The 24,126-nt window shown below is 46.8% G+C and overlaps 1 protein-coding gene across 1 annotated transcript in view; it reads left to right on the plus strand.

Annotated features, from left to right (window-relative positions):
- Positions 1-247: 247 nt before the first annotated feature.
- LOC139337631 (neuronal acetylcholine receptor subunit alpha-7) overlaps positions 248-24,126 on the plus strand; it is a 33,934-nt gene continuing 10,055 nt past the window's right edge. The window contains exons 1-6 of the mRNA XM_070972315.1: positions 248-344; positions 2,518-2,657; positions 15,922-15,966; positions 20,759-20,868; positions 21,732-21,811; positions 23,339-23,506. Coding sequence (XP_070828416.1) covers positions 290-344; positions 2,518-2,657; positions 15,922-15,966; positions 20,759-20,868; positions 21,732-21,811; positions 23,339-23,506 — 598 coding nt within the window. The 5' untranslated portion in view covers positions 248-289. The remainder of the gene's footprint in view (positions 345-2,517; positions 2,658-15,921; positions 15,967-20,758; positions 20,869-21,731; positions 21,812-23,338; positions 23,507-24,126) is intronic.

Below are 24,126 nucleotides of genomic sequence, written 5' to 3' on the forward strand. Positions count from 1 at the left end.
TTTGAGGGAGGAGCATCTCCTTCTCCCCCTCAGAGCAAATCCTCCATTGATCCTCTCTCTCCTCCCCCTCTCTCCCCTCTCTCTCCTCTCTCTCCTCTCTCTCTCCTCTCTCTCCTCTCTCTCTCCTCTCTCTCCTCCCCCTCTCTCTCCTCTCTCCTCCCCTCTCTCTCCTCTCTCCTCCCCTCTCTCTCCTCTCTCTCCTCTCTCTCCTCTCCCCCCCCCCCGGTGTTTTCGGCTGCTTCAGGAGGAACTCTGTTCAGTTCCTCGTCTCTGGACTCACGGTTGGAGGATGGATGCTCGGATCTTCACCCTGCATGTTCTGACACTCTGCTCCCTCCTTCACGGTAGGCTTAACACACACACACACACACACACACACACACACACACACACACACACACACACACACACACACACACACACACACACAGACTCCTCAGCCTATTGGCTCGTTCGTCCAGCTGTTTAATTCACAGCTGCAGATTAAACAAAATTAGACAGATGTGAGAAAATGACAGCGTGTCTTTAACAACTGGTTTCCAGTGTTTCCAGTCAGACCATTGAAGCGTGCATGAAGCAGACAGAGAGAGACACTTTTTGAGATGTGCAGGAGAGAAGCTGTTCATCACCTCCACTTTCACCTGTTTGGATCAAAAAGGTTGAAACAGAAGAAGCTGCAGACCATGTGACCTCGTCACTTTAATAATGACTGCATGCTCTGTAAGATAAGATAAGATAAGATAAGATAAGATAAGATGTTCACTTGTTCCAGCAGCTCAGATCAACACAGAAATCTGCGTGATATTTCCAAAAAGGGAAAATCCACAGGAAACGCCTGAGCGGACTGATGAAAGGATGTTCTGGACTGTTTGAAATCAGGCTGTGACGCCCTCATCAACAGTCTCACCTGCAGCAGGTGGAGGTCACACCTCCACCTGTGTTCCAGCCACTTCAATAAAGCCCACCAGAAACAGCCAGGATCACTTTAGTTGTACATTATATTTAGAATATTTTCACTGTTCACCTGCTGTCAGACTTTCTGATGTGTGTTTCTGATGAAGCCAGACTCCTTTGACAAAACCAGTAATTTAAGATCACAGATCACAGGAACAGCCGGTCCACCTCTGCTTCGACTGGGAGCTTATTGGTGTCACCGTGTGACTTTGGTGAATCCAGAATAATCCATTAAAACACTGAAGTCACACATTAACACAAACAATCGAGGCAGCGGTCGAGCAGCAGCTCCTGTGTTCTGTGAGCTTAAATCTCTGTTTCTGTCAATGCAGCCTGGAGGCTCTGACCAGAGCGCAGATGAACATTATATTATATAACAGCTTTGGTTTCATGTTTGATCAGTCAGCCGCTGAAAAGGTGGAAATGCTCTAAATACAGTACAAAACTTAAAACACACTGAGCAGCAGCTTCAGAGCTCCTCATGAACTGGATCTGTTCCATTCGTAGCCAGACTGAAGTGAACTGGTCCCATAACTCCCAGAAAGAAGCTGCTGGTTTCACACTTGGAGTGTTCGTAGGGATCAAACAGACAGAGATCAGGAATCACCTGAAGCTGCTCTCAGGTCAGCAGAGTTTCAGCAGGAGGCTCAAACCAGCTGACTGTGAAGCGCTGCAGGTCCGAGGTCTGATCTCCGATCAGCTTCCTGCTGCTTTCAGAGCATTCAGGAGCTCGTTTGCATAGAACGAGACAGCTGTGGACACAAGACGTTTGTTTTCCCTGAGCCAAGACAAAACCTCTGACTCTGACATTCATGTGAAGCTGAAAGTCAGCCGTGTCAGAATCTCTGCTAAGACTCTGACAGACCAACAGGCACCGCAGGTCTGAGCAGGGTGAGACCTGAACCTCGTCCAGCTCCACGGAGCAAGGCCTGGTCTGCACCAGGACCAGGACCAGGACCAGGACCAGGACCAGGACCAGGACCAGGACCAGGACCAGGACCAGGACCAGGACCAGGACCAGGGCAGACTGAGCAGGGAGATTTAAAGGTTCCTGGTCCCCAGTGTCTGTCCCTGGTCTCTAGTGTCTGTTCCTGGTTATACTGGCACAGACAGGCTGAGAGGACTTCAGAGGTTTTTGGTGCTGATATGGACACGGTGTCTCTCAGTACGTGTGTGTTTGACGTGACGTTGAACAAAGCGAGTCGATCGCTGTGGAAACTGTAAATGTCCCAAAGTGAACAAACGACTGGAGCTCCAACATGAACTCAGCTGCTAACGTAGAATCTATGTTTGGTTTGTCATCGTGGACGTTCAGCACATTCTGTGTCTTCGTCCTTTTCATGGACGTGTTGCACGCCGTCTGTCTGTAGCTGTATGTATGAAACCTACAACCTGAAGCAGACAGTCAGGACCAGGACTGAAGGACCCCCCTGCACCAGTTTACACATGTGGCTTCAGGCAGAGCGGGGGTCAGTTGAGGGTCACTGACAGCACAGACGGCGGTGCTTCCCGGGGGAGGCAGCGGCTTTGTTCTGTGGTTTCAGCAGCTGTGTTGCTCTGCAGGCTCCCTGCAGGGCGTCTACCAGCGGCGCCTCTACAAGGAGCTGATGAGGAACTACAACCCGCTGGAGCGACCGGTCAGCAACGACTCCCACAGCCTGACGGTCCACTTCAGCTTCAGCCTGCTGCAGATCATGGACGTGGTGAGAGTGCACGGGCGCACACACACACACACACACACACACACACACACACACACACACACACACACACACACACACACACACACTGTCAGTGTGTGAGTGCTCACAGCTGTTCAGCTCTGAGGCTAAAAACTGTTCAACCTCCGGCAGCGTCTCTAAAAACCAGCAAGTGGAGCGACGTTCAAAACAGTCGTGATTGTAGAAGGACATTAATGTTGCATAAAGGTCACCACCCAAAGACACAGACAGACAGACAGACAGACAGACAGACAGACAGACAGACAGACAGACAGACAGACAGACAGACAGACAGATAGAGACAGACAGACAGACAGAGACACAGGCAGACAGACAGGCAGGCAGGCAGGCAGGCAGGCAGGCAGACAGACAGACAGACAGGCAGGCAGGCAGGTCAAAGACAGACAGACAGACAGACAGACAGACAGACAGACAGACAGACAGACAGACAGACAGACAGTCAGTGACCTGTCTGTCGAGTCCTATGTCTGTCGCTGCGACTTCACAGCATGTAGGTGGTTCAGGAGTCATCGGCAGTCGGTCGTTCTGCTGTCCCATCCCGTCTCGTCCCATCCCATCCCGTCCCGTCCCGTCCCGTCCCGTCCCGTCCCGTCCCGTCCCGTCCCGTCCCGCCTCGCCTCGTCTTGCCTCGTCTCATGTAGTCTCCTTCCAGCTGTGACCTCTGCGACGCCTCTTTGTGGTCCAGGCTTCCTGCCTGATGTCAGGCTGCCTCTGGCTGCCTGTCAGTCTGTGCTCAGGGCTGAAGGCTTCTATCCCAACAGAGGCTTTAAACTCTTGTGACGTCTGTGATCACAGTGAAGACGACTTCTGAGACTTTAGAAACCAGTGAAGAAGAAAAGACGGCCGGCTTCACTTGTTAGCTCGTCAGGTCGTTAAAGACGCCTCGGCGTCCAGAACACAAACAAAGTAAATATATTTTGCGGGGGCTTCGCAGAGTTCCTGATCAATATCAGTGAGTCAGCCTGAAATCTTTACTCTGCTCTCATTGGTCCGTTCCATCGTTAGCTGCTCTCTGCTTTTAGTCTCTCCACATTGAGATTAATAAGACAAACACAATTGATCAATAAGTGACATGATTACAGGTCGATCAATAAGACCTCCTAGAGGGCCGGAGAGGCACAAGCTACCCAGCAAAGATCTAAAATACACTAAAATACATAGAAATACACTCAAAGGAGTTCATTAGCTGCAGTAATAAAGTGATGTAACATGTATTCATGAAGCATCGTAACCAAAATAATCAATAACCATCAATAACGAACAATAACAATCAGTGATCATCAATAATGGTCAATAACGATCAATAATCACTCTGAAAAATTAGCACTTTTACTTCTGTGGCTGTTGTCGTTACAGTATATTAGAAAAGGTATTATACAACTAGTACAAATACATACAAATTTTACCAGAATGGACAGTGTGTGTGTGTGTGTGTGTGTGTGTGTGTGTGTGTGTGTGTGTGTGTGTGTGTGTGTGTGTGTCTTGTCAGTCTTCAGTCCAGTTTCCTGGAACTGTAACATTTTTGTACTTTTACTTGTAATGGAGTAATTTTTCGGTGTGGTATTGGTACTTCTGGTGCTTCTGGTACCGGAGGCCTGTACCATGAAGCTGGATTACGGCTTAGCGAGATAACTTCAGGCTTAACCCTGGCTTTTCGGTACCATAAAGGTGGCTTACTTTCTATCGGGCTACGTTGCCGTGGTAACCTATGCTGAACATCTAACCTGCTCCGGAGCAGGATCAGTTCAGGATAAGAGCTCGGCAGGTATAAAAGCCCCACCTACTGACCAATCAGTTCTCTTGGAGAATGGCCTGTCCGTTTGATGAGAACCCGGTGGATCTTGGTGCACAGCTTGTGCGAAGAGCACTCAGGCGCGAGAGAGTATTTAGAGATCGCTGTAATCCGTTCGAATTGTCTGAACAATCACTGTACGAAAGGTACAGGTTTTCAGGAGAGGGGTTACAAAACATCTGTCAGCTGCTGGAGCCTTCCATCAGTAATGTAACGCAGCGCGACCACGCGCTGACAGTCCCGCAGACAGTGTGCATTGCACTGAGGTTTTTTGCCACAGGTAATATATTTCTTAGTGATGTTTGTAATTATTATGATGTCTTTAAATCCCTCATTGGATGGGTTACAAGCAAGCCACAGATAAAAGGCCATTAATCAGTTATTTGTTTAAGTAAATCATGGATTGATTCATTCATTCATAGGTACTTTATGTATTCGGTTGGCGATGCCGAAAACCTCGGAAAAACACAGTATGTAGAGCTATTCATAAAGTCGCGGGGGCCCTGACTGAGCTTGTCGATGCATTCGTGGTGTTTCCCGGCCACCTGCCCACGCAATGCATCAAAGAGGGCTTTTATGACATCGCAGGTAAGCAAGGTGGATGTGTAATTTGCATAATGTAGACTAAGCCCTGGGATGTTTGCCGTTGTATATTGTATTGTATATAGCCTCCAACATGTAGGCCTACATATACATATGCTACATGTATAAGATATAGTAAGCGTACTGGCCACTTTGAAGTATATTTTTATACTTCTGTTTGATTTGCTCCCATGTTCTCTTTGCTCCACTCGGGCTGCATCTGAAATAATAAGGCTACGATCACATGCCATAACGAAAAATTTCATACACACATACATTTATGGAACACACAAATGTTCCTGCAGTCAGATATACAAGTGCAGTCATAGTGGGGAAGTAATATTATAATGGCACTAACTTACGCATTGACACAGTTTGCGCCGTTTGGCAGCTGCAACTATGTTGCTTTTTGCCTGGATTATTGATTTGTATTCCTCGTATTTATTAACTATTATTGTTTGCTCCTCCGTAGTGAAATATGCGGCTCGGGCTGATTTTTCCATGTTTGCGATTGGTCGCATGCAGCAAACTCCGCCCTTTTTATGTGAGCGCGCTCAGATCTGGATTGGACAAGCCTGAACTGAATTAGTGAGTTGATAGGCGGCTTTATGGTACCGAAAATCTGGAGGGCGGATGTCTCGTTAAGTGAAGCCCGATAAGTAAGAGGAAGCCCGGCTAGGTTAATCAAGCTTTATGGTACAGGCCTCTGGTACTTGTGGTGCTTCTGGTACTTGTGGTACTTGTGGTGCTTCTGGTACTTGTGGTGCTTCTGGTACTTGTGGTGCTTGTGGTGCTTCTGGTACTTGTGGTGCTTCTGGTACTTGTGGTGCTTCTGGTACTTGTAGTACTTGTGGTGCTTCTGGTACTTGTGGTACTTGTGGTACTTGTGGTACTTGTGGTGCTTCTGGTACTTGTGGTGCTTCTGGTACTTGTGGTACTTGTGGTGCTTCTGGTACTTGTGGTGCTTCTGGTACTTGTGGTACTTGTGGTGCTTCTGGTACTTGTGGTGCTTCTGGTACTTGTACTTGTCATTCTGTGCTTGTTCATTCCATCTGGGTATGTTTATGGCTCATCTCACTGCTCTCAGATCAGTATTTATCCGATCATAGTGTCTTTTTCTGATCATGTGACACATTCTCTCTTGATTGTTGTCTGTTTCTTCTCTCATCATCATTGTTTTTAGTGCTTCGTCCTTTGATTTATCACATAGTCTGATTGGGTCGGACCATCATTCGTCACAGTGTTTGAAGCCTCGCTCATTACTCAGCCTTCTGATTCATTACGTATTAACGTCCCCTAATGACACAGATTCAGATTCAGAACAGAAGCAGCTTTTTCTCTCTGCTGTTGTTCTCTCAGAGTTTGGATCACACTGTTCTGTGTTTGCTTTTCTGATCTCAGGTGACAACATGACAACATGACCCGACAACAACACAACCCGACAACACGACACGACCTGACAACAACACGACCTGACAACAACATGACCCAACAACAACACAACCCGACAACAACATGACACGACCTGACAACATGACCCGACAACAACACAACCCGACAACAACACAACCCAACAACAACACGACATGACCTGACAACAACACGACCTGACAACAACATGACCCAACAACAACACAACCCGACAACAACACAACCCGACAACAACATGACACGACCTGACAACAACATGACCCAACAACAACACAACCCGACAACAACATGACACGACCTGACAACAACATGACCCAACAACAACACAACCCAACAACAACACAACCCGACAACAACACGAGACGACCTGACAACATGACCCGACAACAACACAACCCGACAACAACATGACATGACCTGACAACATGACCCGACAACAACACAACCCGACAACACGACACGACCTGACAACAACATGACCTGACAACAACATGACCCAACAACAACACAACCCGACAACAACACGACACGACCTGACAACAACATGACCCAACAACAACAATTCAATTCAATTCAATTCAATTTTATTTGTATAGCGCCAAATCACAACAGAAGTTGTCTCAGGACACTTTCCATATAGAGCTGGTACAGACCAAGCTCTTTTATCTACAAAGAAACCAACAATTCCCCCATGAGCAAGCACTTGGCGACAGTGGCGAGGAAAAACTTCCTTTTAACAGGCAGAAACCTCGAGCAGAACCAGACTCTGGGTGGGCGGCCATCTGCCTCGACCGGTTGGGTGAGAGAGGAAGAGCAAGAGAGAGAGAGTGAGACAGACAGACAGACAGACAGACAGAAAGAAAGAAAAGCAGTCAGAGAGAGAGAGAGAGAGAGAGAGAGAGAGAGAGAGAGACAGAGACAGAGAGACAGACATGCAGTCACAGTAACAGTGACAGTGGATGTAATAACAGCAGTAGCAGTTGCAGTGGATGTCAGGCAGGGCCAAGGCAGGAGACGCAGCTGAAATCCACAATCCAGATTCAGCCACTGTCCATGGGAACCTGCAAGACGACAAAGCACAGAGACTCCGGGGAAGGAGCTAAGTTAGTAAGACGCCGTGGTAGGACATGAGAGCGTGCGGATGGAGAGGGACAGAAGGACGGAGGAGCTCGGTGTATCTTTGGATGTCCCCCAACAGTCTAATCCTATAGCAGCATAACTAGGGGCTGGTCCAGGACAAGCCTGAGCCAGCCCTAACTATAAGCTTTATCAAAGAGGACAGTTTTAAGCCTACTCTTAAATGTAGAGACAGTGTCTGCCTCCCGGACAAAGACTGGAAGATGGTTCCACAGGAGAGGAGCTTGATAGCTAAATGCTCTGACTCCTGTTCTGCTTTTTGAGACTTTAGGAACCATAAGTAGACCTGCATTCTGGGAACGCAGTGTTCGAGTAGGGCAATAAGGTACTATGAGCTCTTTAAGATAAGAAGGTGCCTGGCCATTTATGGCTTTGTAAGTAAGGAGGAGAATTTTAAACTCTATTCTAAACTTTACAGGGAGCCAGTGCAGAGCGGCGAGTATTGGAGAAATATGATCTCGCTTCCTGGTTTTTGTCAGAACACGTGCTGCAGCGTTCTGGAGCAACTGGAGAATATTCAGCAGCGAATTTGGGCAGCCTGATAGTAAAGAATTGCAATAATCCAGCCTGGAAGTTACGAATGCATGGACTAGTTTTTCTGCATCATTTTGAGACAAAATATGCCTGATTTTTGCGATATTACGTAGGTGAAAAAAGGCAGTCCTTGAAATTTGTTTTACATGGGAGTGAAAGGACATATCTTGGTCAAAGATAACTCCCAGATTCTTTACAGTGGTGCTGGAGGCCAGCGCAATGCCATCCATAACTGCTATGTCATCAGAAAGTGACCTTCTAAGATGTTTAGGGCCGAATACTATAACTTCAGTTTTGTCCGAGTTTAGCATCAGAAAATTGCAGGTCATCCAGGTCTTTATGTCATGAAGACATGCTTGTAGTCTAGTTAACTGACTGGTTTCTTCCGGTTTCATTGATAAATATAGCTGGGTATCATCTGCATAGCAATGAAAATTTATTGAGTGCTTCCTGATAATCTTACCTAAAGGAAGCATATATAAGGTGAATAGAATTGGTCCAAGCACAGAACCCTGCGGAACTCCATAGCTGACTTTAGTGAGCACAGAGGAGTCGTCATTAACGCGTACAAACTGAGAGCGATCTGACAAGTAGGATTTAAACCAGCTTAGCGCAGTTCCCTTAATGCCAATGAAATGTTCCAGTGTCTGCAATAGGATGCCATGGTCAATGGTGTCAAATGCAGCACTAAGATCCAGTAAGACTAGTACAGAGACAAATCCTTTATCAGATGCAATTAGAAGGTCATTTGTAACTTTAACCAGTGCTGTCTCTGTGCTATGATGCACTCTAAATCCTGACTGGAAATCCTCGAATAAACTATTATTGTTTAGAAAGTCGCACAGCTGATTGGCAACTGCTTTCTCAAGAGTTTTTGAGAGAAAGGGAAGGTTGGATATCAGTCTATAGTTGGCTAAAACTCCTGGATCAAGAGTAGGCTTTTTCAGTAGCGGTTTTATCACAGCTACTTTAAAGGACTGTGGTACGTAGCCTGTTGATAAAGAGAGATTGATCATGTCTAAAACTGAAGAGTCAATTAGAGGTAATACTTCTTTAAACAGCTTAGTCGGGATAGGATCTAAAATACAGGTAGATGATTTTGATGATGAAATTATTGAAATTAGTTGGTGAAGGTCAACAGGAGTAAAACAGTCTAAAACTGCGACAGACTAACAGTTTCTACGATTTCTGCGTTTGAAGACAAAACAGTACCTGTTAACGGCAGGAGTCGATGAATTCTGTCTCTAATAGTTAGAATTTTATCATTAAAGAAGCTCATGAAGTCATTACTGTTCAGAGCTAAAGGAATACATGGTTCACAAGAATTATGGCTCTCTGTCAGCCTGGCTACAGTGCTGAAGAGAAACCTGGGATTGTTCTTATTTTCCTCTATTAGTGCAGAGTAATAGGCTGCCCTGGCACTGCGGAGGGCTTTCCTGTATATTTTAAGACTGTCTTGCCAGGCGGACCGAAATTCTTCCAATTTGGTAGAACGCCATTTCCTTTCTATTTTCCGTGAAGTTTGCTTTAATTTGCGGGTTTGAGGAGTATACCATGGAGCTAACCTCCTATGTTTAATTTTCTTCTTTTTTAGGGGAGCAACAGAGTCAAGTGTCATACGCAACGATCCTGTAGCACTATCAACCAGGAAGTCAATCTGGGAGGGACTAACGTTAGCATAAGACTCCTCTGTTGTATTGAGACATGGCATTGAATTAAATACTGATGGGATCATATCCTTAAATTTAGCTACAGCACTATCAGACAGGAGTCTGGTATAAGAATTTTTGCCTACTGGCTGGTAGTCTGGTAATATGAATTGGAAAGTTATTAAATGATGGTCTGATAAAAGAGGATTCTGTGAGGAGACTATTAAGTCTTCGATTTCAATGCCATATGTCAGAACAAGGTCGAGGGTGTGGTTAAAACAGTGAGTCGGTTCATGTACATTCTGGCGGAAGCCAACTGAGTCTAATACTGAGATAAACGCAGTGCTAAGGCTGTCATTATCAACGTCGACATGTACATTAAAGTCACCTACAATAATTACTTTATCTGCTTCAAGAACTAAGCTTGATAGAAACTCCGAGAACTCAGCTATAAATTCGGAGTAAGGACCAGGAGAGCGGTATACTACAACAAATAAAAGTGGCAACACAACCCGACAACAACATGACACGACCTGACAACATGACCCGACAACAACACAACCCGACAACAACACAACCCGACAACAACATGACACGACCTGACAACAACATGACCCAACAACACAACCCGACAACAACACAACCCAACAACAACACGACACGACCTGACAACAACACGACCTAACAACAACATGACCCAACAACAACACAACCCGACAACAACATGGCACGACCTGACAACAACATGACCCAACAACAACACAACCCGACAACAACATGACACGACCTGACAACAACATGACCCAACAACAACACAACCCGACAACAACACAACCCAACAACAACACGACACGACCTGACAACAGCACGACCTGACAACAACATGACCCAACAACAACACAACCCGACAACAACACGGCACGACCTGACAACAACATGACCCAACAACAACACAACCCGACAACAACACGACACGACCTGACAACAACATGACCCAACAACAACACAACCCGACAACAACACGACACGACCTGACAACAACACGACACGACCTGACAACAACACGACCTGACAACAACATGACCCAACAACAACACAACCCGACAACAACACGGCACGACCTGACAACAACACAACCGGACAACAACATGACACGACCTGACAACAAAATGACCCAACAACAACACAACCCGACAACAACACGACCTGACAACAACATGACCCAACAACAACACAACCCGACAACACCACGACACGACCTGACAACAACATGACCCAACGACAACACAACCCAGCAACAACATGACTCGACAAGATGGCCCAACAACAACACAACACAACCCAACAACAACACGACCCGACAACAACATGACCCAACAACAACACGACCTGACAACAACATGACACGACATGACAACAACTGAACCCGACAACAACTGAACCCGACAACAACACGAGACGACCTGACAACAACACGACCTGACAACAACATGACCCAACAACAACACAACCCGACAACAACATGACACGACCTGACAACAACATGACCCAACAACAACACAACCCGACAACAACACAACCCAACAACAACACGACACGACCTGACAACAACACGACCTGACAACAACATGACCCAACAACAACACAACCCGACAACAACATGGCACAACCTGACAACAACATGACCCAACAACAACACAACCCGACAACAACATGACACGACCTGACAACAACATGACCCAACAACAACACAACCCGACAACAACACAACCCAACAACAACACGACACGACCTGACAACAACACGACCTGACAACAACATGACCCAACAACAACACAACCCGACAACAACATGGCACGACCTGACAACAACATGACCCAACAACAACACAACCCGACAACAACACGACACGACCTGACAACAACATGACCCAACAACAACACAACCCGACAACAACACAACATGACCCAACAACAACACAACCCGACAACAACACGGCACGACCTGACAACAACACAACCGGACAACAACATGACACGACAGTTAAGTTCTCCTGATCAGCGAAGTCCATGAGCGTAAACACAACCCGACAACACGACACGACCTGACAACAACATGACCCAACAACAACACAACCCGACAACAACACGAGACGACCTGACAACAACACGACCTGACAACAACATGACCCAACAACAACACAACCCGACAACAACATGACACGACCTGACAACAACATGACCCAACAACAACACAACCCGACAACAACACAACCCAACAACAACACGACACGACCTGACAACAACACGACCTAACAACAACATGACCCAACAACAACACAACCCGACAACAACATGGCACGACCTGACAACAACACGACCTGACAACAACATGACCCAACAACAACACAACCCGACAACAACATGGCACGACCTGACAACAACATGACCCAACAACAACACAACCCGACAACAACACGACACGACCTGACAACAACATGACCCAACAACAACACAACCCGACAACAACACAACATGACCCAACAACAACACAACCCGACAACAACACGACACGACCTGACAACAACATGACCCAACAACAACACAACCCGACAACAACACAACATGACCCAACAACAACACAACCCGACAACAACACGGCACGACCTGACAACAACACAACCGGACAACAACATGACACGACCTGACAACAACATGACCCAACAACAACACAACCCGACAACAACACGACCTAACGACAACACAACCCGGCAACAACATGACTCGACAAGATGGCCCAACAACAACACAACACAACCCAACAACAACACGACCCGACAACAACATGACCCAACAACAACACGACCTGACAACAACATGACACGACATGACAACAACTGAACCCGACAACAACTGAACCCGACAACAACACGAGACGACCTGACAACAACACGACCTGACAACAACATGACCCAACAACAACACAACCCGACAACAACATGACACGACCTGACAACAACATGACCCAACAACAACACAACCCGACAACAACACAACCCAACAACAACACGACACGACCTGACAACAACATGACCTGACAACAACATGACCCAACAACAACACAACCCGACAACAACATGACACGACATGACAACAACTGAACCCGACAACAACTGAACCCGACAACAACACGAGACGACCTGACAACAACACGACCTGACAACAACATGACCCAACAACAACACAACCCGACAACAACATGGCACGACCTGACAACAACATGACCCAACAACAACACAACCCGACAACAACATGACACAACAACAACACGACACGACCTGACAACATGGCACGACCTGACAACAACACAACCCGACAACAACATGGCACGACCTGACAACAACATGACCCAACAACAACACAACCCGACAACAACACGACACGACCTGACAACAACATGACCCAACAACAACACAACCCGACAACAACACGACACGACCTGACAACAACACGACCTGACAACAACATGACCCAACAACAACACAACCCGACAACAACACGGCACGACCTGACAACAACACAACCGGACAACAACATGACACGACCTGACAACAACATGACCCAACAACAACACAACCCGACAACAACACGACCTGACAACAACATGACCCGACAACACCACGACACGACCTGACAACAACATGACCCAACGACAACACAACCCGGCAACAACATGACTCGACAAGATGGCCCAACAACAACACAACACAACCCAACAACAACACAACCCGACAACAACATGACCCAACAACAACACGACCTGACAACAACATGACACGACATGACAACAACTGAACCCGACAACAACTGAACCCGACAACAACAGTGAAGTCTTCGCTGCCTCCAGCTGCTGGAATCCTTCAGAGCTCGTGTCACATGTCCAGGATGAGCCTGCGTTAAGATGGAGGCTCCTTGAAGCAGACAGATGGCTGCTCTCTGGTTTTTATGGTGAGGTCAGCAGAGTTTTATGAACAAAACCTAAAGCTTTGTGGCATTTCCAATGAAGCAGCAGCTGCTCTCCAGGGTGGCTGCTAGCATCTCATAAAGGTTTTTTTGTGCTTTCTTTGAACAGGCTGATGTCCCTCTCAGGCTGAGGTCCGTCTTCTGTCTTCGAGCTGTGTCTTATCAGCCTGTTTCATCTCAGCCGCTCGCCAGCTTCACAGCTGCTGCTGTTTCGCCTCATCGCCTCTGAGTTTTATATCTGGACAGAAGGTTTTCTCTCAGGTCGGTCTAGTCTGGTCCAGTCAGGTTGGGTCCGGTCCGGTCTGGTCCAGTCAGGTTGGGTCCGGTCCGGTCTGGTCCAGTCAGGTTGGATCCGGTCCGGTCCGGTCTAGTCAGGTTGGATCCGGTCCGGTCTGGTCCAGTCAGGTTGGATCCGGTCCGGTCTGGTCCAGTCAGGTTGGGTCCGGTTTGGTCTGGTCCATGTCTCTGCTGAACTCTGGTTTGGTCCATCCACAGCTGCTGCGACCGAGGACAATGAGCTTTTCAGGCTGCTGCTGCCTTTGTGCCTTTGACAGAACGTTCCTGCTTTGTGTCCAAACCTCTGCTGGAAATGATTTAGTGCATCATTTCGTGCTGAGTGAGGGAATCTTATATCAGCACAGGTTTGCACCAGGTCACTAATCAACATCACGGCCCCATGAAAAGACTTACTGTACGACCATCTTTGATGGTTACTGCAAGGATTCACATCCTTACATGAACTGCTCTGCTGCTGCACATTCGTCCTTGTCTGACCTGTGCCAACATTTGCTTTTTCATTCCTCCTTGCTGCCTTTGTGATGTCACACTCAATAAGAAATGATTTCCTAACCTCGTTTTTCATGCTGTCATAATTCCATATTTATAGAATCATTCCAGATGAACTCACAGTGTCTGTAAACATCCTTCATCCCTCTTGTATTCTGTTACAGCCTTGAATTCACGTAGATTTGATTTTTGTCACTGATCAACAGAAAAAGACCAAAAACAGATGTTGACTAAAATTAATTCCACTGATAAAATATAAAATACTTACTAGTCTGCATGTTCAGCCCCTTAAACAGGACACACCTGAATCTGAATGATCAGTGGTGCAGCCAGTTGGTTCTAACAGGGTTTCTATTGATTAGAGTATAAATACACACCTCTCTGTGTACTGTGGTCACACTTACAGCATGAGGACGACGTAAACACTCCACAAACAGGATGGAGGATGGACTCCACACGGTTTCTGAGTCACTGAACGTAACGTTATCCTTAGAGTCACGTTTTCCCAAAGGTGATCGTAGTGTTTAACCCTTTGACTGCACTGATTCTGTTCTTCTACACTTTCCTTACTGTCAACAAACCCAACGAAAAGGACCAAACCAACAACATGTCCGTCCGTGTCTCCACACTGTCTGACTTCCTGTCTGTGGCTCTCAGCTCATTGGTTCCTGCGGAAGACGTAAATCTTTAAATATTTAGTTTCATGTTTTAAAGCTTCATTAATCTCCTCAAACAGCTGCTCACCGTAGTTTTTATCAGACAAACAGGGGACATGGAGCATCTGTTGGGACTTTTTTCAGCGGCGGATGAATCCAGGTTTGGTGCTGCAGTGAGTGTTTGCGTGTGTGTGAGTCAGAATAAACTACAGTGTGTGTGTTGATGTGATGGAGGAACAGAAAGGCTCACTGATGACTTTCATACGATATCTCCCTGTTTGGATGCAGTGAACTCACGTTCAGACGCGGTCACAGCTGAACCGACTGAAGGTCAGTCGTCGGTTGAGCCGTTGTGGTGTTCGAAGTCTTTACCCCGAAGAATCTCCGTCCTCCTCCCATCGTTTAATTCTCTCTGTACGCTCGGCGACCTGAGAATGCATTAACAGGCCGGACATTCATCAAACTGACATCATTCGTATTCATCCTTCCCTCAGCTGGAACGCTGCCATGTTTCACATTAATTCACGGCCGTGAACGAAATGCCGGCGAGTGGACGGACTTTTAACCACGACTGCACGACGCAGAGGGTCTTTGTCTGCAGACACATTGCTGATTGTCTTGTTTTTCTCTTTGTAGGATGAGAAGAACCAGGTGCTGACCACCAACATCTGGCTGCAGCTGGTGAGTCTTCTTCTAAGTTTGGTGTTTGACTTGAAACATATCAGAGGTCAAAGGTCATCAGAAGCTCTGACGCTCCTCCTTCCTCTGTTTCCTCAAAGTTTGGCTTTGAACAGTAACTGATGTTAAAAAAAAGGATAAAACAAGAAGTTTTATTTGTGTCCTCACAGCAGAATTCAAAGTTAAGTTCTCCTGATCAGCGAAGTCCATGAGCGTAAAGGTCTGTTTCTCCTGCAGTGACGATAAGTGCAGTGCAGTCTGGACATGGTTAGCGTTGGTGTGATGATCCGTCACTCGTGATCTCCAGTGGGAGAAAGTGGAGAAAATCCCTGCCATACCTCCACCCAGCCTGCTCTGCTGCCACACTGCTCTCCTGGCTTTGGACTTTGGTCCATTACAGAGAATTAAACCAGTGTCACTTCCAGCCGTTACAGATGGGTCTTTTTGTGCCGGTCGGCCGCTGGGGAAGGTGCGTAAAATGACTCTGGGGGAAAGAAACCGAGTAAACATTGATAATAAATGGGAGCCTGCAGCCACATCATCCCATCCTTCCTTCAGTTCGGCTTCCAGAGAGACTCTGGAGGAATCGCAGTACTCCAGCTCGGGTACTTGACCCAGATAAGTTTGCTGTGATGGAGGAAACTTGATCCAGCAGGCAGCAAGCAGAGTGCCAACTTCTTTTTCTGTTTCCACAAATATTTCATCTGCTGTTGTGCTGCTCGCTCCGTGAGAGTCGTTGGTTCAACGCCTCATGCTCTTTACGCCGCTCTGATATCGACTCCTGCAGCTTCTGTGTTCATTTTAACTTTGTCTCACGCTATAAAAAGCTGATTCTCTTTGCTTTTTTCCAGGCAGGATTGACTCTGGTGTGAATGTCAGAGCTAATGGAGAGCGTAGCAATTCATTAGAGAGCTTCCTAAACCCATTTCATGCAGCTGTCCAAATTTAATTAGGTTTCATATCAGGTCCTGTGGAATATGTGTTTGTAAAGTGGTGATGCACTAATCCGGCCTAATCTGCTCCTCTCGGATGGAAAGGTTGGTTCCTCCCCGGAGACTCGGCATTTCCTCTCTGCAGCACCCTCGCAGGACCAACTGGTCTTTTAGCCTAATTTAATTTGGCGTTTGCCTCCCCTCCTCCTCCTCCTCCTCCTCCTCCTCCTCCTCCTCCTCCAGTCATTGTGTTTTTCTGTGCAGAGGAAGAGCGTCTGGAAGCTTGAGGAAACGTTTCAGCACCGGGAGCTGTGTGGGCTTTTTAATGTCAGAGTCTTACTGCAGCTTTTGGAAGTTTTTCTTCTGGCAAACAAGAAAACTTTGACTCAGAGGCTAAAAACAGAATCAATATCAGCATTTTGGAGCAGAGTTTCTCCTTCAGGGCTCATCAGGAGTTTTCTAATGTTTCAGCTACTTTTTTGAGTTTTCTTTTCAGTTGGTGCCCAGACGCGTATCACTGAGCTCAACATGCATATGAACACATTTAAAGTACATTTGTCTCATGAGACAAAAGGATGGCATGAAAGCACCGCGTGGCTTCTACAGCCGGGTTCTACAAGGTCGTCCATTGAACCCAACAAGAGGTTCCTCCATGAACTGAGCAGCTCAATGCTTGATGGACGTCGGCGTGCTTACATTCTTGTATAACGTCGACCATGTTCACCGTCTTCGTTAGCATGTTGCTTGTTCCGTGCTAATTAGCAGTAAACCCAGTGTCCAGCTGATGTGTCTTTAGTTCAGCGGGTGTTTGATCATAAATCAAAGTGTTGGACACATTAACCTGTTGACCTGATGATGGCGCTGGATGAAGTCAGAGGATCAGTTCATCCTGAGGGGAACGTGAAGAACCACTTCATCACAATCATCCAACAGACTTCAGTCTGGACAAACCAGAGGACAGGCAGAACTGCAGAGCTACGTCGCTAATGTGGCTAACAAGAGATCATAAAGAAGAAGAAGAAGAAGAAGAAGAAGCATACTTTATTAATCACATCACACAGTTAGTAGTTAGTTGCACACTACACGCCATGCTTCCCGTGAAATTGTTTTTTTCCGCATTTGACCCATCCTCGGTCTGTCGATCCTCCACGGCAGACCAGGAGTGGTGGACTGCCAGCTGCCAGCCGGCACCCGGGGACCAGTACTCTTCGTCACCATTGTTCAGGTGGTGGTCTTCTTGCATGTTTTTAGTGGGGGTTATTAAGGAGGAAACCCCAGGTGGGCACGGGTAGAACATGCAAACTCCACACAGAAAGGCCCCTTTTTTCCTCGAGCAGCAGCACCAAAGGCACGGTGGAGGACACACCACACAGCGGGATTCAAACCGGGGACCTTCTAGCTGTGAGGCGACAGTGTTACCACTTGTGCCACCGTGCTACCAGGAGCAAATAGTAATAAAAGTACCAGTTTACTGTGATCCTCTTCAGTTATTGTAAAAATGGTCCACATCACTTTCCCGCTTGATGATTTCATGATTTGTGTCGTTACAGCAAAGTTTAGCTTCAGTATAAAAGCTAAGCAAAAAAATTAACCCTTTTCGTTCTGACTTTTCTCGTAGCTTTTATTTTAATGATCTCGGGACATTTCCCAGAGCGTCAACAGGAAGACAAACAACAGGAAGACAAACTGATGTTTTAGCTCCGCGTCCTCTGCTGCCGGTTCCTCTGACTGTCTGGTTTCGTGTCGAGTCGACAGTTGGTCTTGACGTGGTTCGTCTGCGTGAAAAGGAAGAATTAAAATCCCTCAGAAATCCAAAAATAACCAATAACTCTGTGAGGGAAGATAATCCTGTTAGAAAACACAGTATCAGACCCAGATGGATGTAAGACAGGACCAGCCCAAAATAAATCCACGACCAAGTTTCACCTGAAAGCATTTCACCGTCTCCAGGATTCTGTTGAACTGATGACGGACCCGTTTGTGAATGTCCTTTTCTTCCTCTGTGAATCTCTTTGGCCCTCGTCTTATTGCGTCAGCTCTTCCTCTTCGCTTCGCGGCACGCCGGTTCTTTTGGTCTCGTCTTGTTCTCTCGGCACAAGTGGTAACACTGTCGCCTCACAGCTAGAAGGTCCCCGGTTTGAATCCCGCTGTGGGCGCTGCTGGCGTGTCCTCCACCATGTCTTCAGTGCCTGCTGCTCGAGGAAAAAGGGCCTTTCTGTGTGGAGTTTGCATGTTCTCCCCGTGTTCACCCGGGGTTTCCTCCTTAAATAACCCCCACGAAAAACATGCAAGAAGACCACCGCCTGACCATCAGTGACGAGGAAGGATGGGTCCCCGGGCGCGGGCACCGGCATCGGCTGGCAGCTGGCAGCCCACCGCTCCTGGTCTGCCGCGGAGGAACGACGGACCGAGGACGGGTCAAACGCATGGCGTGTGTGCAGTCTCCTCCTCCCTGTAGCATGTGTGTGCTGTGATGAATAAAGTACGAATCTTAATCTTAATCTTAATCTCTTTGAGCCTTTGAACCTGTTGGACTGGAGTCTCAGCGAAGGAATCCTCACCTGCTCGTTAAAACACACATCGATGCTGATGTTTCTCATCTTTCTCCACATATTCTGGATCTTCTCTGTGGTTTTGGTGCCTGTTGATGGAAAGTAATGATGTCACTTAATGACCAAAGAAATGTTTCCATCAGTTCTTGACATCAACGTCCTGATCACCGTGAAGGAGTTTTGGCTTGCAGACGTTAAACACACTGATGTGAATGATCTCATGTCGCTGAGACATTTTAAAAACTGCTCCTGTTGATCTGCAGCATTGAATCCGCCTCACATTTTTTTCAGGATTGTCTGCTGGATGTTTCCCGTCCTGAATGAAACATCCTGACTACGATGCGGCGCTTTAACAAGTGATGCTGCTGCTTTAATGGCTGAAAACAGACTTTTATCTTGCATCTAAACACACTCACTGCTTCATGTTGAGCGGCTGGCTGAGATCAAAGCGAGGCTGCCGAGTTAAAACGTGGTTTTATGGGTCTTTATGTCTCTGATTTAAACTTGGAACGTGGACATCGGACGTCGTCGGACGTGTTCAGAGTGTCCTCTTGTGATTTTTGGGGGTGTCTCTGCAACAGATTCCTCTGGAGAAAACATTTCAGCTCGGTGACAGCAAGTAAACAAGGCAGATGTGAGCGACCTTCAGCCTTCATGGCCTCAAACCATCAGCACAAAGCGCTCAGAGCAGCTCTGACATGTAATGAGGAGCGAATCGGTCATAAGAGCTGTGTATGCAAATGAGACCGGCGCAGTCCTGAAGTCTGCCGGCAGCTCGCTCTGCTCGCTCACTGCTGCCCAAAAACACACAACAATGGCTGTTACATAAGATCATCGCCTAATCTAGATTTCACCGGCTGAAATATGGAGGTCAAACAAAGATGAGCTGCATCTTATCAGCTGCTCTCAGACCAAAATACACAAGTCTCGAAAAGATGCTTTACTTCAGGCCGTTAGCTGCCCACAGATCAGACCTTTGCTCTCATCACTCTGATAACAGACACAGTGATGAACTGGTCTACCTGCACCTGAATGAACCAGGACAGGTGAGTCTCAGTCAATGAATGGTACGGGGCCACAGCGTCAGCCGGCTGATCATTCAAACACACAACTGTGACATGAGGAATGTTAAAGATGGTAAGAAACAGAAAGTAAAGTACATCCTCCAACCCAAAAATCCCATCAGGCCTCCCAGCAAAGCCCCTCCCCCAAAACACCTGAGCCCTCACTACCTGACGCCTACCCCTAACCCTGTACATCAGCATTAATGCCTGTGTGTGTGTGTGTGTGTGTGTGTGTGTGTGTGCGCAGTATTGGACAGACTTCTACCTGCAGTGGAACATGTCCGACTATCCAGGTGTGACCAACGTCCGATTCCCCGACAGCCAGATCTGGAGGCCAGACATCCTGCTGTACAACAGGTGCTCGACGTCAGTGCTGCAGACACTCTGAAGGTCACCTGTTCACAGGTCGTTAAGCCTTAACGGGACAGTGCAGAGCGTTTGATGAGCTGTCAGTCGCCCTGCAGTGGCTGGTGGTCAGCCGCCTCCATCAGTCAGCTGGAGTTACTGTGTGACTTCTGTGTTTTAAAGGGTTCGTTCAGCCTCGCCGAGGTCTCACAGTAACACAAACTGAACAACGGGTGGAGGCGGTGGTGGAGTCTGGTATCGACCCGGCGGTGCTTCAGTTCCTCATCAGAAATGTTCAGTGTCATTAACTTTCTGGACGTCCAAACCGTCGTTTGGTGAAGAATCGTCCCTCTGGCTCCTGAATTGTCTTCTTTACGGTGTCAGAGGCAGAGCAACAGGATCAGTTAGTCATCAGGTGGATTGAGGATGTTTTAATTCATGGTGAGACACCCTGAACGAGGCCAAAGACTCACAGTTCACCTTTATTTTCATCCTTCAGTTCTGATCCAGTTAACAAGCTAATTCAGCTAATTCCCTCCTGTTATCAGCAGTGAAGACAGACGCCGTCAGGATTAATACCTCACTGTTAACACTCACATCAGAGCTGCCGGCTGGGGGAGGCTCTCTGCTGGATGCTGGGGGGGGGGGGGGGGGGGCACTGAGCAGGACATGTCCTACGAAAGAAGTATTTGGAAAAGGACATTTTGGGAAACTGAGGACCTTTAAAAAAAATAAAGATTTTTTTTAGGGTAATGTCTTCGGCTTCAGGTTGGACATGGTGACGTCAGAGCGTAGATAACGGGTCATCTTTTACAGTGTGTGGATCAGCTGCAGCCCTGATGGACTCTGATTGACTCGTCTGTCTCTGTCCACAGTGCTGATGAAAGGTTTGATGCCTCCTTCCACACCAACATCCTGGTCAACTCCACCGGCTACTGCCAGTACCTGCCACCAGGTAAGACACCTGCACGCCCGTCCTGTCGCCACATGGACTGAGGAGCCTCAGGAAGGCTTTATCAGTCTCTGACTGGAGACGCTGAACATAACGAACATTGTACCTGCTGAAGCTCAGCATGTTAGCGCTGACGCTAACTGACGAGAGCTGCAGCATGAGGAGACTGGAGACCGTCACTGGTCGTCTTTTACTCTGGAAGCTGCCGTCATTGTACTGAACTGCAGAGTCTTAAAGAAGTGACGGCCCCATCGCTAACAAACAGTTCTCAAACATGCATTTCAAAATCCATAAAAAGTAACTGATTATGTATTTTACCACAGTTATGAGCTCTGAAGGGCAACTGTGAATGTGCTCAAGAATTGAATTTCACTTCCTGGTTCTTCCTACTGTGCATGTAAGTGGTTGTACAGAACATTTCCAACGAATACCAGTTTGGATTTTGAGGTTTATTTACGGCACATAGAGACAATAACTCCTTCAGGAGCACACTGCAGTCTGCTCTGCGTCTCCATAATCAATGAATTATAGCACAGACAGACAGAGATTTACTGTTTGTTGCATCTCCTAATCAAGAGCAGTTTTATGGAGGTCTGAAGGGGGGCAGGGGGTCAACGTGAGGTTGAGGGGTCAACAGGAGGAGGTCAGGAGGATTTATGGTCCTGATTGACGACCTGAGACATCATGACGCTCAGCCAGGGAGCTGATAGAAAGACGCTGAAGGACTGTTTCTGTAGATCTGATTTGGTTTTATTTGGCCTCAAACAGACGAACGGAAAGTGAAGACGTCACTTTAACTCATCAGCAGCAGAGCTATAAATGTCAGGAAGAGGAGGGACGCCCATCACCGGGAATCAATAACTAATAAAAGTGGTAACGGCTCTATTACGATCGACAGCTGTCATCGATCATCGATCATTGATCGCTGTGAGCTGGAGGGACAACAGTGAGCGAGACGAGCTTGAAGCTTCAGCAGAGAAAGAAAATGAGATTCAATGGAGGTTTGACTCGAAGCAGCAGAAAGAATAGAATAGAATAGTTAGCCCCAGTTAGCCCCAGTTAGCTTCATTTAGCCCCAGTTAGCCTCAGTTAGCTTCATTTAGCCCCAGTTAGCCCCAGTTAGCTTCATTTAGCCCCAGTTAGCCCCAGTTAGCTTCATTTAGCCCCAGTTAGCCTCAGTTAGCTCCGTTAGCAAGCTGCATCCCGTCACTGATGATCCTGATTTCTTCTTAAACCTTGTTATTCTTGGAGGCAGCAGGTGCTGGCTGGCTGCTCTGGGATCAGATTAGAAGAGCCCTTTAAAACTTCTTTGACTCCTCTTTAACTTTTGCTTTTTTTTCTGTTTTCCTGGATGTTTTTCTGTTTTTCAGTGATTAGTTTTTGCTTTGGTTTGATATTGATCTCCTGCCAACACAAACAGATTTTCAGCTTCTTCTGAGGTTATTTACCGCGCTTGTCGTTTGCTTTCAACGTCTTTATCTCGTCCACACAGCTCGTCTTTCCTTTTCATGTTCTGCTTTGTCATTTCAGGAATATTTAAGAGCACCTGTTACATCGACGTCCGCTGGTTTCCGTTCGACGTGCAGCGCTGCGACCTGAAGTTCGGCTCGTGGACGTACGGCGGCTGGTCTCTGGACCTGCAGATGATTGAGGCCGATGTCACCGGATACATCGCCAATGGAGAGTGGGACCTCGTGGGTAAGAGCGCGACAACCAGTCAAGATAAGATAAGATAAGATAAGGTAAAACTTTATTAATCACACACAGCGGAAATTAAATACTGAGTTCAAGAGGAAACATGAGGCTGCAGTGATGTCTGAAAACTGTGCGTTTGTTTGTGTCTGTGTTTGTCGGTTTGTTTGTTTGTTTGTTTGTGTATTTGTTTCTATGTTTGTCTGTCAGTTTGTTTGTTTGTTTGTGTCTGTGTTTATGTGTTTGTGTATTTCTTTCTATGTTTGTCTGTCAGTTTGTTTGTTTGTGTCTGTGTTTATGTGTTTGTTTGTGTATTTGTTTCTATGTTTGTCAGTTTGTTTGTTTGTTTGTGTCTGTGTTTATGTGTTTGTGTATTTGTTTCTGTGTTTGTCTGTCAGTTTGTTTGTTTGTGTCTGTGTTTATGTGTTTGTTTGTGTATTTGTTTCTATGTTTGTCTGTCAGTTTGTTTGTTTGTGTCTGTGTTTATGTGTTTGTTTGTGTATTTGTTTCTATGTCTGTCTGTCAGTTTGTTTGTTTGTGTCTGTGTTTATGTGTTTAATGAAGTGAACCAATCACACGCCGTCACACGTGAAGCTCTGGAGATTTCAACCGAATCAAAATCCAAA

Source organism: Chaetodon trifascialis, chromosome 10 (assembly GCF_039877785.1).
Source record: "Chaetodon trifascialis isolate fChaTrf1 chromosome 10, fChaTrf1.hap1, whole genome shotgun sequence".
Lineage (NCBI taxonomy): Eukaryota > Metazoa > Chordata > Actinopteri > Chaetodontiformes > Chaetodontidae > Chaetodon > Chaetodon trifascialis.